The sequence below is a fragment of the Carettochelys insculpta genome, chromosome 7 (assembly GCF_033958435.1).
Source record: "Carettochelys insculpta isolate YL-2023 chromosome 7, ASM3395843v1, whole genome shotgun sequence".
Classification (NCBI taxonomy): domain Eukaryota; kingdom Metazoa; phylum Chordata; order Testudines; family Carettochelyidae; genus Carettochelys; species Carettochelys insculpta.
In genome coordinates this window covers 6541361-6557677 of record NC_134143.1, presented here as the reverse complement: position 1 = coordinate 6557677, position 16317 = coordinate 6541361, and the positions used below count along the sequence as shown (strand labels likewise).

At 54.6% G+C, this 16317-nt stretch overlaps 1 protein-coding gene across 1 annotated transcript in view; it reads right to left on the bottom strand.

Moving 5' to 3' along the window:
* PITX3 (paired like homeodomain 3) overlaps positions 1 to 16317 on the bottom strand; it is a 33236-nt gene that overhangs the window by 6488 nt on the left and 10431 nt on the right. The window contains exon 2 of the mRNA XM_074999451.1: positions 10583 to 10726. Coding sequence (XP_074855552.1) covers positions 10583 to 10691 — 109 coding nt within the window. The 5' untranslated portion in view covers positions 10692 to 10726. The remainder of the gene's footprint in view (positions 1 to 10582; positions 10727 to 16317) is intronic.

The following is a 16317-nucleotide window of genomic DNA, read 5'->3' as shown; positions in this document are numbered from 1 at the left end:
TTGCAACCTGGTCCTGAGTGACTGAAGCTCCACCAGTAGCACACAGTTGAAAGTGCGCACGTGGGCCTGCTCTACGCTAGGAGGAAAACTCCGGTTTAGAGACACAGATCCAGCTCTGAGGATTGCGCAGCTGGATTCGACTTACTGCAAATGAGTTTTTGCCACTGTACCCACAGCAGGAGGTCGACGGGAGAAAAACGCCTCAACTGCCAGGAGTACCGGAGTCAACAGCGGTGCCACGGCAGTTTGATTTAGTGCGCCTAGAAGATTGACCACCGGCACGTCCATCTTCCAGTTAAGTACAGACATAGCCCTCGTGTTTCTTACGCTGCCTAAACTATGGCAAGTTTCAGTCCCTTTGTTAGTGAGCCCAATGCAGTTTGACACTTAGAGACTACAAACAACAAGTCCAGAAAGCAGAAGAAACACCAACAGAGAGAACCAACGCAGGAGAGAGTCCAGTGGGAGAACCATTAGTTGCCTCACTGATTGCATTTCTGGAAAGCGTGTGGACATGAAAGGAGGGCAGCTCTGTAAGAGCTGGAATAGATCGGGACGGGTCAAGGGAACAGCAGAGATGAGGGGAGCTGGCCTGCCATGGCTACAGACTTAAGGCTCCTAAAATAAGTGGAAACTGCCACTGAAAGTGCTGTAATGTCTTTCCAGGACTCTCCAATCAATTTTACCAGCAGATATGAACCTGATGGATACAACATGTTGGTCTCCCTTGAACATCAGGCCATCGGATGCCCCAAAGTCATTTCTCTAGCAGATCTTGATTTAAACGTCCTTAGTGATGGAGAACCCTTGGCAAACTGTTCTGATGGCTAACTGCGCTCACTGTTTAAAAATGGACATCTGGTTTCCTCTCTGAATTTGTCTAGCTTCAACTTCCATTGGATCACCTTACACCTTCTCTGCTAGACGAAGAGAGCCTCAGAAGTACCTACGTGGGGGAACAAATATTTAATAGACTGGGATCCAGACACCCCTTTAGCCTCCTCTTTGCTAAGGTAACTCGGGCAAGCTCCTCGAGTCAGCCAGTAGAAGGCAGGTTTCCTGCATCTCTTCTTGAGACTCTCTCCAATTTATCAACTTCCTTTGTGAATTTTGGGCACCAAACCTGGACATGGGATCCCAGCAATGGTTGCACCAGTGCCAAATGCAGAGGTAAATAACCTCTCTAGTCCTACGCTACGTTACCTGGCTTATGCATCGCGGGGTTGCATTAGACCTTTCAGTCATAGCATCAAGCAGGGAACTCATTTTCCACTAGAAGCCCAACTTTTTTTTTGCTGCTCCCCAGGATTCTCCCCCATCCTGTCAGAGACGTACATTCTTCGGTCTTAGACCTGTGCCTTTACTTTTAGCTGTAAAACCTCCATAGGCACACTCCTGTCTAATGAAAATAAATCCATTAAAATACAAAATATTTTAAAATTGTAAATCTCCTATTCATATCCTAGAGGTGCATCAAGAATTTAGAATCCCAGCACTCATATTCTGCCCTGCATTGAAGGCCATGGGACTGTGTTCTGTGAATCGGGACAGAACTTGCATGCAAAATTCCCTCTGAGAGACAACAGTGTGCAGGGCCAATATCCACCTCTTGCTGTAGCAAACAGTGGGAGGAGGAAAAAGCTGCGTGCATTCAAAATCTTTCACGAGCAAAGATCTAGAGAGGCTGCATAACCAATGAGTAGGTACTGACAAGTAGTGGAGCTCAGCAACCCCTAGCTAAAGATCTTAGGTAAAGATTTTTATTTGGAGGGCATGCTGTAAGTGGTTCAATGGGTGATGTGTTTGAGGGGGAAGCTGATGGCAGAAGGACACAATGCAGAAAAAGAGTTTCTCTTTGAACAAGGTGGTACCCTGGGTGGGGCAATCCATCCACCAAGAGATTAGAAGAGGATCAGGCCCAGTGCGCACCCTTGGTTCCTACCATGTAGGAATAAGATGATCTGTGAAGATAATATGCAGTCACAGGCTGGACAGAGACATTTCTGGGAGGAGACATAAAAACATGATTATGGCTCTAGAGACATGGGGAAAGGTGTTTAATTGGAAAAACCCAGTTCACCACTGAAGGCACTTCTCCCTTTTGTTTCTTAAATGGGACATTTTCAACCAACCCTAACATTAACTGATGACAATACAACTAAGCTGCAGGGAGGAATCCTAGCGAAAACTAGCACTGATACTCAGTTTCTGGTGGGGGGGGTGAAAATAAGACGTAAATCAATGCAAAACAAACTTGACAGAGAGAGAGAGAGAGAGCTGTGTTAGTCTGTATTCTATGAAAACAAAAAAGCAGTCATGCCAACCTTGATAACAATGTTGGCTTCTCTGTGCCTTAACTATGGAGTCTGTTCTGATGTGGCTATGGCCTGAAGAAGTGGGTCTGCCCGAGGAAAGCTCATCACCTAATTAATTTTGTTTGTCTTTAAAGTGCCACATGACTGCTTTTTTGTTTTGACAGGGGGGTTACTGCCTGTGTCTATAGTGACCCATCAACTCTTCCCACCCCCCGCTCCAAAAAAAAACGAAAAAGGAAATCCAAGAAGACCTACGGTGTGATGTGATGGCCAGGTAAGGAAGGTTATTCAAGTTAAATGGACACCCTTTGGAAAAAGGAAATTAAGTCCTAGTGAAACCAACAGAAGTATTTTAACTATGGCTGGTGAAATGTAGATGAGACAGCAGGAAGGTTTAAGAAGGAATTTGAAGGGCAAAGATACGAACTGCTAACAAGCATGTCTTTAATTATAGCTGCAGTGGGAAACTTGTGAGGGAAACTCAGTGGGCCTGTTGAATTAGGAGTGAGCAATTAAGGAAGGGAGGGCCACTGTGGAGAAATCAAACCCTTTCTTTGCAGACACCACCACTGAGGGGTGCGGGGGAGAGGGTAATACACATTTGCTCCCATATCCTCAGGGCCAAGAGAGTCTTACTGCATGGGAATGGAGCTGGGTGCTCCTCGCTATCCTTCTGCTGGTGTTGGCCTCTGAACAGCTGAAAAAGGGAGTAGAAACGACATGGCCTGGGCTGCAGGCTTGGCACAGAATGCCCTGCGGCAGGGAGACCTTGCCTGGCACAGGACCCCAGGGGAGTGGTGTAGAGGTAACGTTCTCCTCAGGAGCTAGAGCATCACACACCACCAAATCACCAACTTTGGCACCATCAGAGAGGCCTTGGGTCCGTCGGTGCCTGCAGAGCAGCACCCGGTGCCATGGTCGCAGGGCCAGGCTCCCAGCCAACAGAAGCTCTGTGTGACCAGCTAACGTTGCAAGTGGCTTCTGCAGAGCAAGGCTCGCCTGGTGGGATAAGACTGCCAGGGGTGCTCCAGGCCTCAGAGAACCTCTTCCATCCTGCTCTCTGTCCCTGGCTTCCCCGGGCGGGGGTTGGTTGCAGGGAAGGGCTGTTGGCAGTGCGGCGCCAAGAGGACAGTCTATGCAGTTGGCGAGGAAGTGGTGGAGTTTGAGCACAGCTATTGCAATGCAGAGAGGCACAGGGGGGCTGGGGTGAGTGGCAGAGGTGTTTGCAAGATACTGCAGTGGTGTGTGTCTCCTTTGGGTGGCAGCGCATGCTGTAGCTGTATGACTATCTCATGCCCAGTGCAGGCTGCCGTCTGCCCCCGTGGCTACCGGAGCAGAAGGGGGCTGAAAGAACCCCTGTGTAGCCGCAGCTCAGGGTCCCCCCTCGGCCCAAAGGTTATGGCTCTAGTAAACAGAGTGGTCTGCAGACCTGTCTCCTGGAGTCCTCACGCTGTGAGCCAAGCAAGACCATTGTTGCTCCTCCAGAAAGCAAGAAAGTGCAATGCCTGTGAATCTCACCCTCACGATTGCTCTGCAGCCCAAGGCAGGATTTCATTACAGGCTCCCCCGCTGAGCCACCCCAGCCCGCCCGTGGGCATTCCCAGCTGTCCCTGACAGCAGGCGGGTTTTCACAGCTGCCTCTGAGGCAGAACCAGCCCCTGCGGGTGATTAAACCCTGCTAACAAAGCCCCCTTCAGTGGACTGTTTTTATCGCTTGGAAACTGACACGTACCATAACTGAGCGTTTTACTGGTAATCTCAAGTACTGCACTGAGCATTACATGCGCCTTTCCCCTTCCACTAAACTGGTAGAGTCCTTGTTGGAATCAGCTGCCTCGGCACAAGGGAAGCTGTCACTCACTGCGAGTCGGTCGATACAATGAGATGATTTAACAGGACAAGATCGGTGCACATCCACCCACGCCTGGGTGCACGTACCAAAATTTATTCCGCCCATGGATGTGAACAGTCAGAGGGAACATTTGGGCAGGAGCCATGAATGGATGGGACAGCAACTGGTCCACCCAAAGTGGGCAACTAGAAGCGAGGTAAGGATTCAGCTAAGGGGTGTGTGTGTGTGTGTGTGTGTGTGTGTGTGTGTGTGTGTGTAAATTTCCAGGCACAGTCATACCAGCCGAGTGACGACAACAACAGCTCTTCACTCAGGCATGAGCGTGTCCGCACAAGGCGTGAGCTGGGGTGGTTTCGTTCTGCCGTTTGACTTGCCCGCCCAGCCCAGCCCCAAGGCCTTACCCAAGGGGCGGGAGGAAGCACAAGATTGTCACGGGTGCAACGGTGAGGGGAGGCTCTGCGCTGGGACAGTTAGGCCTAGGCGCTCAGGCTCTAATTCGTTGTGGTCCTGAGCTCCCATGGAAGGGGTCCTGTTGAAAAACATAGCAACTGTGTAATCAGCCAGTAGCAAAGCCTGCGCACGTGGGGGCTGAATTAAGGGTGCTGAGCTGGCCTTCATTCTAGCATTTCCAAACCCTTCAATCCTGGACTTTGCAATTCTAAGGCTTCATCCATGCTACCTTGTTTTGGGGCCAAAACTTCTGCGCACACAAAAGAAAAAAAAAAAAACTTGCCGGAGGGCGTTATGCTAGCTCCCGCCATCAACAGAGCCCGTCTGCGGTGGGGGCGCCATCAGATGGTGTGAGCAATGCGCTGTGGGTACGCATCCCTTGGTGCAGGGTGCTGAGTAGGCAGAGCTGGTCCCTGAGCATCTTGGGATTTCCTCCGAGTCCTTTCCGCCACCTCAGCTGCTGGAAGCAGCTTCAGGAATAGTGCTGTGAGATCTCCGGGCTGAGGAATGTCCAAGAAGCACAGGCACCTGGTCTGACCCCCTGCGGCAGCCCTCTGGCTGGGCTGTGTTCCTAGTGCAGGGTGGAACAGGAGCAGTCCAATGACTGGCTCATTGTCTGCTCCCCCAATGAGCAGCTTGCCCAGACTCCTCTTTAAAAGGAGAGAGGCATATGCCTGCAGTGCAGCAGAGCTCAAAGCACAGAGAAGGACCACCAGGACAGAGGCACTGTGGGATACTGGCAGAGGCCAGTTCTGGCAACAAAATGCACAGAAGAGTTTGCTCTGGCTTTTGTTGACAAAAAAGAGGGGGTAATCTCTGGTTGGGGTGGGAGGTTTTTGTGACATAAACTGGGCGCTTTTCCCGACAGAGCTTGCATTGTTCTTGCTGTTCTGTTGCTAAAAGACAGTTTTTGCTGACAAAACTGGCTAGCATAGACACACCCTCATGTTATTTGTGTCATTCATTTAAAAAAAAAAAACAAAAAACTTGAGTGGACAAACCCACCATGTGGATCCATACTCCCCCTCCCCCCCCCCCCCCGCCACCAGGTCATCAGCAAACAGGAACTAAAGCTTGTTGCGTTCAGCCCTCTTACCATTTGAATTATCTGCTAAGCAGGGGAAGTACCAGCTCTAAGCTGCAAGGTGGACCTGGTGCAAGAGGGGATAAAGCCATTTAAGCAGCACGTTCCACAACCAGTTTAGTTCCTGGTCCTGTCAGGGAAGGCTCTGTAGTCAGCCCATCTTTCCCTCCCAGCCTCTCCCTGCACTCCCACGCTCTTATGGCCCAGTCGCACGCAGGCACCGAGGCAATGAAACGTGGCTGGCTCTAACGCGGGCTCCAGAGTAATGCTGCTGAACTCTCTCAGTCTGAGCATGGCCGAATGGAGGTTTCCTGGCGGCTTACAACTTGGCCTGAGTTGGACAGACTTTCACGGGGGAGGCAAAAACCCATCCCTGGCACCCAGGCCATGCCTCTGCCAAGGAGAGAGTCCGGTGCAGCCCAGCTGACTAGCAGCTTGTGCCTCAATTGGCGGTGCACATCCACAGATGCCTGGGTGCACATAACAAAACTTATTCCACCCATGAATGTGAACAATGAGAGGGAACACTAGGGCAGGACCCATCAATGGATGGCAACTGCTCCACCCAAGTGGGCAACTAGAAGCCTGTTTGAAGCTTAAGGATTTGTCCAGCTAAGGGCTTTTGTGCGGGTGGAAATTTCCAGGCACAGTCATACCACCCAAGTGACAAGTTCAGGGTCAAACCACCCCTGCTCCCAAGTTCAGAGGTGCTGGGGTTTCTCAAGCGTAAAACTTCCCTTGGGCAAACCTTCCACCTCTTATCCTTGGGAATGGCTGAGCCAGGGGAGTTCAGTGCACAGCAGATACTCAGCAAAGAAAATTCAGCCGGAACAATTCATGCTCAGCAAAGGCCGTAGCAGCTGAAAGCACAGGTTTATAAGGAAAGGCTCAGGCAATTTAACTGCAGCATGTCATTCTGTACTGAGCTCAGGAACACAGAAGGGTGTCTCTTTAGCATCCGTCTGCCACCCCCACGAACCCTCTGATGCACCCAGCTAAATACAATACAGCTGAGGAGAAGCGGGTGCAGGTAATGTGACCCATGGCTCTGCCCATGCTCAGCTGACTCTAGATTATCATGCTGGCTTTCGCAGCGGGACAGCTTAAGTGGAATTCTCTGTAGCTGGCTGCCTTTTCGATCCTGAAGAAACTGGGGGTGTACTTAGCATACTCCCCCCAAAAGGTGGGAGCACTAAACAGAGAGTAATCAAACCTCCCAGCTGCCCGGGATGTAGCGGGGGCAAGCAAGTCCCGGAGATGAAGTGACTTGCCTGAAATCACAAAGCAAATGAGTAGCAGAGACACAGGGACTCAGGCCTTCCTTTTGTCTGCAGTGCCAGCCAGTGCCCACAGCTGCCTGGCTGCAACTGAGCCACTGCCCCCAAAGGCAGAGGGGCTGGGAGGACTCCACCCTGGAGAGGAGAGGGTTCTCGGCTGATGGGAGAGGGAACTGGGTGAGGGCCAGAGGTGAAAGGAAGCGGGTGCGTCCTCGTGTGCAGCTCCCAAGCGCTGGGGCCAAAGCCAGCGGGGAGCTATTTAAAGAGCTGGCAGGGAGCCCACCTGCAATAGGACAGCACCTGTACGAAATGTTGAGCTCCTTTCTCCCTGGCAGAGACAGCCAGCTTGCACCCAGGCAGAGGGGTGAGCCCTGGGGAGGAAGGCCCCGAGGCAGCTGAGCCAGGGGCGAGCTAGCTGGAAGGAGAACAACTGAGGCAGAAGAAAACCAGGGGCCAGCCAGGCCAATGGACATGTGGTGAGGCTGTACTGGGGGTTGTCTCACACCAGGGAGTAATTGTCTGTTGCTGGGCTTGGCCAGCTTGCTAGCAGGGCTTCTGTAGGCGGCCGACTGCTCAGGCAGGTAAATGGCCTTTGGAGCTTCCCTGTGCACCCAGACCCCAGGCTCCTTTGCAGGGGGCGACCGGGCTGAGTGGCTCCTCCGGGAAAGCGGCCAGAGCAAGGCCAATTGGTGGGAAAGCGCCGGCCAGAGGCGAGCCCCTCTGAATTGCGCGCGCGCACACACACACACACATGAGCTGGAGCCCCTCCGAACTGCACTCTGCTTTGTGCCAGCGCAGGGAGATGGAGCGGGTTACCAGGCAGTGGGGAGGCCGGCTCGCTCGGAAAAGGCAGAGCTTGGCCGCAGCCAGGGCAGGGTCAGGCTGAACCGGAAGGTGACTGGAGCCGGGGGCAGGTCTGGGGGTTCCTCCCCAAGGCAGGTTCGCACCGCTGGGGGAGCCACTGGCCTCAGACCCTCTGGATAGCAGGTGGGACGGGTCCCCCCTTCGGTCACCAGTCAGGCCCTGGAGACTCTCGGCTCTACCTGCAGGTGGCTCAGGTGCCTGGCCTCCCCCAGCCCAGGAGGGGACAGCGGGCAGGGGATCCCTAGCAAGTGGGGGTTGTGTTTTGTGTGCCTCTGCCCCCCGCACAGGAAGCAAACAGGCAACCCCCTGGGGTTCCTGCCACAAGGGGCTGGGCAGACCCAGGGCTGAGATTCACCCCAGTGAGGAGGTAGGGAAGTGCCTAAGGCAAACTTTGGTGGTTCAGGATTGCTCAGCCCTGACAGATCCGGTGCTGGGGGCCTGCACAGGGCTGGATTGGGAGGTCCTGCAGCACCCCAGTCCTGCAGCCTCAGTCCAGCGGCTGCCCTGTGCCCCGCACATTTTGGCCAGGCCAGGGGGTGTCCCCAGGGGGCAGTCGGCATGAGTGGGGAGCGCAGACCCAGCCAGAAGGGGAACTGCGCTGAGCACTCCTGATGGGATGGGCCAGGGTGGCTCCCCAGCCATTGGCTCCCGATCAGTTACCGAAGACCGCCCCCCAAACAAAAGCAGGGGGATTTCCCTGGGAAAGGCCCAGCATGGAGCTCCTGCCAGCTGAGCTCCTGGAAAAGCCCCCCTGGCTGCAGGGGGAGCAGGAACCAGCTGGGATTTGTCACTGGCAGGGGGGGCCAGAGCAGCCTGTGAACGCCCCAGCAGCAAACCGGATGGGGCCCCTACCCATCCAGGGCAACAAGCGGAGGCTGGGGCCCGGGACTTACAGCTGAGCCCCACAACCAACCCCGGGCAGAAGGCAGGGGGTGGTCACAGGGTCCAAGGGCGGGGCAGAGGGTCTGTGCTGGGGAGGAAGGAGGAGGGTGCATGGGGACTGTTACTGCTGGAGGGCAGAGCTGGCTGGGCCTGGTACTGGCTGTTTTGGTGGGGGGCAGTCAGAGGGTGGGGGGCAGGCTGCGGGTGGGGGCAGGGCGAGTGGTCAGAGAGGGTGGGGGGTGGGCAGGCAGTGGTGGGGGCAGGGCGGTCGGAGAGGGTGGGGGGCGGGCAGGCAGTGGTGGGGGCAGGGCGGGTGGTCGGACAGGGTGGGGGGCGGGCAGGCAGGGGTATGGGCAGGGCGGGTGGTCGGACAGGGTGGGGGTCAGGCAGGCAGGGGTGGGGGCAGGGCGAGCGGTCGGAGAGGGTGGGGGGCGGGTGGGCAGGCAGGGGTGGGGGCAGGGCGAGCGGTCGGAGAGGGTGGGGGGGCAGACGGAGCAGGTGGGGGCAGGCTGGGGGTGGGGGCAGGGCGAGCGGTCGGAGAGGGTGGGAGGCAGGCGGGCAGGCAGGCTCTGAGCAGTATGCGGTGCAGTGGGTGCCTGGGACGCGCTCTGTGGCAGGGGACGGCTGCTGGGGTGCCCTGCCCTGCCCTGCCCTGCGCGGTGCCCTCACTTGCTCCCAGGCCACCAGGGCGTGTTCCATGGCTGCCTCACGCAGCCGACTCGCCTGCTCCGTGAGCCCAGGTGCCAGCGTGCAGTGGGGGGGGCAGGATCACACATTACCGGGTCTCCCCGGGGGGGGAGGCATGGGTTGGGGGGGCCACATGGGGGAGGGGCTGTGCATTCTGAGGGGGACCACGTGGGGGAGGGGCTGCATGTTCTAAGGGGGGCTGCGTGGGGGAGGGGCTGCATGTTCTAAGGGGGGCTGCGTGGGAGAGGGGCTGTGCGTTCTGGGGGCCATGTGGGGGAGAGGCCGCATGTTCTATGGGGAGCTGTGGGGCAGAGGGGCTGTGCGTTGTGGGGGCCACGTGGGGGAGGGGCTGTATGTTCTGAGGGGGCTGCAGGGCAGAGGGGCTGCGTGTTCCAAGGGGCCCATGTGGGGCAGGGGCTGTATGTTCTGAGGGGGCTGCAGGGCAGAGGGGCTGTGTGTTCTGGGGACTATGTGGGGGAGGGGCTGCGTGTTCTAAGGGGCCCATGTGGGGCAGGGGCTGTATGTTCTGAGGGGGGCTGCGGGGCAGAGGGGCTGTGCATTTTGGGGACCACGTGGGGGATGGGCCGCGTGTTCTGCAGCCTTCTCTTCTTTCTGTCTCCCAGGGCACTGCTTGCTCCCCTCACTCCCTCCCTCCCGGAGCTTGGGGGGAAGCTCAGGCCAGCTCTGCAGCTGTCTGGCCCCTAGCTAACCTTGCCACGAGAGCGAGCACCCCGAACCGCTCCCCACAAGGGGCTTGGGTCAGGGGCTGAAGAGGTGGAAGCGGGGTGCTTTGAAGGAAGAACCCCAGCCCCGCAAGTGAAATGCTGGGGGTGTCTGAGGGGCTCCCTGGGCAGGGGCTGTGATTTTGGGGGATGGAGGAAAGGATGGTCACTGACACGCTTTATACAGCACCAAACACACAAGCCCAACCCTAGTACAGGCATCTGCCTGGCGCCCATTTGACCAGACAAGCGTCCCCCGAGGCTGACCTCTTGTGCCAGCCTGTGCTGACTCCAGGGCCAGCAGCACAGCCGGCCTCCTTTCCGAGAGACTCCCCCGGCACCATCCCCAATGGGCACAAGCACCGGAGCTCTGTCCATCAGTGCAGTGGCCATGGGGCAGGCTGCACTGCCAGGCAGAGGGAAGGAGCAAGGGCGAAGCCTGCACTCACCGCTGTGGTCCTGCCCCTTGCAGCCGTGGTCGTGCTGGGGGGTCCCAGAGTCCGAGAGGGACAGGGCAGGGCTGCGCGCTTCGGAGTCTGTCAGCAGGTTGAAATCCATCTGGCGGGAGCTGCTGGCAGCGGAGGAGGTCAGATCTGTGGGAACAGGCACAGGGGGGTGAGGGGGTAGAGCTCCTGCCAAGCCCCTCCCGACCGCGGTCACGGCAGGGCAGAGGGTGTTCGGCGAGGAGAAGGGAAGGGAACCTGCAGGAGGAGGACCCCGGCCCAGGCTGGCCACAGCCCTCGCTAAACTCCACGCGAGCTGCCCTATAAATCAAAGCTTATCTAATGGCGCTTCTATTTGCAGCCTTCAGAGAAAGAGCCTCCGATTTATAGGTGACATTCAGACTGAAATAGCAACGTCGGGAGCAGGCTGCGTAATGGAGATCTGAGGAAGTGGCCCTGTGGCAGGCCAAGTGCAGTTAGCACCTTCCCCAAACATCCAGCTCTCCCTCCTGTTCCCCAGGCCCAAACTTCCCCGCCAGGGTCACCCCTGCCTTCTCTTGTGCTGCTCAGCAAGCTGCTCTGGCCACAGGAATCAGACAGGCGCTCCCCAAGCCAGGGCTGGGGAGGCCGAGAGCATAACATGGCCACGACTATACAGGCACAAACAGCAGGACCCGTACAGGGGCATGAGTGCCATGGCAGCGCTGGCACGTGATAAGTGGCTGCAGTTCTTTTCGGTGGCAGGCCAGAGGTGTGCGAGCCCTGCACTCGTACAAGAGTAAACTCTCCTGGGTGACTGAGGGCGATGCCAGCTCGATTCATTTGCATTTAATCTAAAAAGCTCTTTCCTTTTCCTCTGACACCCAGGTTCTTCTCCAGTGGTGGTTCCCAGGAGCCCACGTTTTCCCACCGATCGTTAAAGTGTCAGGGTTTAAGAGCTGGTAAGGATCAGCTGCTCTGCAGGAAACAATATACCCCATATCCTTTTGGTGTGTTCCTCAATACCAGCGTCTTCCAGCCACACTTCTGTGAAGGCACCAAACCCTGCCAGAACAAAAAAGCAGTAAAGTAGCACTTTAAAGACTAACAAAATAATTTATTAGGTGAGCTTTCGTGGTTTTTTAGTCTTTAAGGTGCTATTTTATTGCTTTTTTGGTTTGATGGTATATAGCCTAGCACAGCTTTCTCTCTGTTACTAACCCTGCCAGAGCGCTCCAAAGAACAGCCAGGGTCTGGAAAATGCCTCCATCCTGACTCAGGGTATCTGTCGGCTGCAGAGGGTCTGCGTTGCAGTCCTTCCAGATTAGCGAGAGTTAAAGGCCCTGCCACGTGTGGCTAGAAAGGGAAGTTTCTCTGGGTGCGAGAATTTAACCTGTGACCTCACCGTCAGGCAATACTAAAGATTCCTGTCCAAGGCGCCTGTGGGATGTTTTCTGGAGACTCGCTCTCTGCTACAAGCGAACAGAACATAGTGACTGCCAAAGCGACCTTTACCTGGGCTAGCTATTCCCACTAACCCTGAACAGCAGCTGGCCCCAGGCGGTAGCTAGGGGGCCACAGTGGGATTCCGAACCTTCCAGGGCCGGGGACTGTTCAGACTCAGAGGTTGGGATTTGCAGACACAGATTCAGCTGTGACAGTTCAGAAGCATTTCCTAGGCTCCATTCAGAGGTGGAGAAAGTGCCCCAAAAGTGATTTGAGTTAAAGTGCAGCTGCTATGGGGAAGCGGTGTACTTCAGTACAAGTTACCAGTGTCCCTCTGGAAAATTATTTCAGTGAAAGCACACGTGCGCACATCCCACCTAGCTTGTGCTCAAGTATCCAGCAGTGAAAGCAGCTGCACTTCTACTCAAGTAACTTTTTGGGTACTTTTTCCATCTCTGGCTACACTCCCAAAATTCAGTGGCTTTGGAATTTGGGGTTTCTAATCCAGGAGTGGGCTTTGGGTGGGCTTCTCCAACCTATCAGATGCAGGGCTGACAATTTGTAAGTGACAATTACTTGGGGAGGGGTTTCAAAAGCTGTTGGCTTTTGCTGGGTTCTGCTCTGACTGGAGGCAATGAAAGAACTCCTGTTGCATTAGCTGGAAGAGAGCTAGGCCAATGCTGAGTGCCTTAAGTGCTTTGAGAACCACCTGGAGTGGAGGAGCCGGGGCTTATTAATTCTGATGACTATTATCAGACAGCACCTGTGACAGATTTTTGGCATTAAACCCCTGGATGATTTATTTCTCACTCTTCCTAGGTACTCGTTTAATTAGTCTCTCCGTTCAAAGGGCCACCACAGTTCCAACCCAAGTCTTGAGGCTGGGGCAAGGCAACCTTGCTTTTTCCCCTGCTCACTTTGCAAGGCCTGAGTCTTCACAATTGGCCTTGTGCTCATTTTCTAGCCTTGTAGGGGGTTCCCGACCCCTGCCCAGGCAGGGCATGGCAGGAGCCCCTCATTTGTTCTGAGGCTGATTCCAGTTTCCACGGCGCTGCAAGCCTGGTCTTTGATGTCTGCAGCCTGCGTAAGCGCCTAGCTGCAGCAGGGCACAGGCCTGTTGCTTTTCTCCGTGTGCGAGTACACAAAGTGATGTGATGGCCTGTGTCGTCTTTAATACCTTTGCATGGGGTTGGAAGGAGTCCATCTGCTGCCGATATTGCCATGGCTTTTAGCATTACTCCTGGAATTATGCAGAAACGCGCTGTGAATTAATTCCTTGGATTAAGTCTTGATTAAGATGTGTGTCACTTTGCTGTCTCAGAATTTATTAAGAGCCCTTCCTGAGGAGGTGGCAGATGGAATTTCTGCCCAATGTTTGTAGATGATAATTTCCCCTCTTCTACAGCCATTTGCATATGATTGCATCTGTCAAGCACAATTTCCTCTCTTCTAGGGCTTGACTCTGCTCTGGACCAGATTTAAGGAGGAATTCAGACTCCTGCCAGTCTGCAGCTATCCGAGATTTTCATCCTTTGCACAGGGGCCTCATTCGCTCCTGTCTCACACCTTGGGTCATCGTTTACATCCGTGCCAGCTGGGATGGGAACACTCGCATGCCAGAGCAGGAGCATTTTACAGCCGCTCTGGCAGACTGTAGGTGATGACCAGGTGTAAAACAGGGAATCCGACCCCCCAGGGTCAAAAAATACATTAATTTCAGAACGCAAGCTGCTTCAGATCTGAGCCTGTAAACAAGGTTAAGCCAACAGGGTGGACACAGCCTAGTCTGTTTAATCCATGTTAAAAAATACTTCGAGTTAGACTAGAACCTGCTTTAAAAAATGGTCCCAATGAAGTTTGATTCCATCAGTTACTGAGTCAGGTTAGACAGGGTTTCATTACAGCACGCTTTAAAGACATTGGTTAGATTTCTTACTGGAGCGTGAGATGAGTGGATTTTTCCCCTCCTGTCTGGGGATGACCCGTGACCTATGCTCCTTCCGGAGTACAAGGGTTAAGGAGTGGTAATATATGGGGGATGCAGTGAAAGGTTCTGGTCTTCTGGGTCAGTAGGTATGCAAACCTGTGGGAGTATCTACCCACCCCAGCACGCTGCGAGAACCATCTAGGACAGGCAAGTGGCAAAACAAGCATTAATATTGATGCAGCTTCCCCGGTAGCGTCTCGGGCACCTGGCAGCGACAGAGCCGTTCCTTCGAGCCTGAACGCTCCCATACAGTTTAATTAGCCAAGCTTCTGAGGGTCAGGGCTGGTTTCATTATAGGTGAAGATTTTACACAGCGGAAGATTGCTGCAAGCAAGATGAACTGAGCCATGCTTCACAACGTCGCTGGGATTTTACCTGGCGATTGACCCGTCCTTGGGGAAGGATTTTACCATTGAAGTCACTTTTGCTCTGTTCCCACATAGTCACGTTGGCAATACTATATTGTACAGGTAATGTCAATGTCAAGGCTGGAGCTCTCAGCTGAGGAGTCATGCCCCCTCTAACCTGCCTGTATTGCCAAACAAGAGGAAGCCCAGCACAGTGACGTTTAAGACCCGCAGCATGGAAGGTAGCTACTGTCAGAGCAGTAGGAAAGCCAGGCTCACTCAGTGACAGTTAGAGCGACCAAGAAACAAATATGTGTTTCCGTGCAGTGGGGCAAACTACAGTCTCTTCCCGCAGGTATCACGTAGCGTGAATGCACGTGGCTTCTGCATTCTTGCTGCATGTGCATTTGATTCCAGCACCGGGGGAAGGTGGTGGCTTGGCAGTTCTGGAGGCAGAGGTTCTCCAGGAGCCTCAGAGAGGTGCGATGGGCAGAGGCAGGCATTCTTCCCACGCTGCTCTGGTATTGGCACCCCCCAAACACACTAATGTGGGGCCTGGCTCGTAAAGAAGATTGGCTTAGAAAAAGTGTGCCTTAGAGGGAGGGCGGTGCCTGGACTTTCCAAGCATGTCTCCCTACGACAAAAAACATATGTCTTTGAAAGGAAAGGAAAAGTTCTCCTGCTGTCCCAGGACTCCAGAAGCTGGGCCTTTAAGGAAAAAAAGTGGTGTCATAGAACTCACTAGAGAATCCCCAGAGATGCCAATGACAGCTTCAGCAGTTCACCTCAGCCCTGGCATGGTAGGAGCACCACGAGGGGGAGAAGAGAATGATCAGTCATTAGCAAGGGCTGCATCTAGGGGTGCTGGAACAAGGTTTATAGCTGGGGTGCTAATGCAAAAACCGAGTATTTCATTTGTTACTGCTACTTCCAGCCAGGCACTGTAGCAGCACATGGGGACCGGCCAAGACGCCCTCCCCGTTAGAGCAGCAGCAGGCTGACAACAAATAGGAAGCGTAACAGATGCCCTGGAGCTCAAAATGCTCTAAGAGGAACAACGACTTCCATAGAGTCAGGAGCACCGTGGCAGGAGACCCAGGGGCATCTCAGCAGCCCCAGAAGACATTTTTACATAAATGTGGGATGTGGGAAATTCCCTGCTCCCAGCCGGGGCTCCAAGTCCCACACATGCTTTTGGAAAATTGGGCAACCCTATCTCCATGTGTCAACCCGACAGAGGAGCAGAGCCGCCTCGAGTTATCATCTGCAATTAAGGTGCAATCAAATTCTTACGTTCAGTCTTCTAAGCAAAGAACTTCTCTTTCTCTGGTGCATCACGCCAAGATCTCAGGCAGCTGGAAAGGGCTCTTCTGCCGGAGTTGATAAGTTTTCCTCTCTCTCCTACAAGTGTCTATTCCCCTTGCACTCCTGTTCACCCCTCTCCTGCAGGCAGGGCTATATTTAGCTCCCATAAACACTCTGAGGTTTACTTCATGGCTGTTTCACGAGGACAATGTGTTTCTCTTCACTTTGGTCCTGAGAGAGGCTGGTGCGTAGCAGTACAGCTCCACCCCCCTGTTCCGGCTTGTCAGAACAGGCCGAGGGCGTGCAGGGAAACTGAGGCTCCTATGCGTTCTGATCCCAGAGGAGCACTGGGAGCTCCGGATTGAAGGAGTTCAGCAGCTCAGGACTCGACCAGCCAGGCGCGTGCTGCTAAGAAGGCCTGGATGTCAAGCGTTGCTGTCCCAGCGAGGCCCAGAAATCGCATGTGAGCCAGAGAATCTGGCACACCAGCTCATAATCAGAGGTGCTGCAGCAGCCGCGTGACCGCCCAGCTAAAAGAAGAGGGCAGGGACAGAGGGGTCATGGCCTCCTGGTTGGAGTTTAGCAGCCAGTTTTGTCAGGACTGAGGGGAGAACAGGGTCTTCTGCGGCAGAACTGCTGTGGGTAACGCCCCTGTGTTTCTGTCTGAATGGAATGGC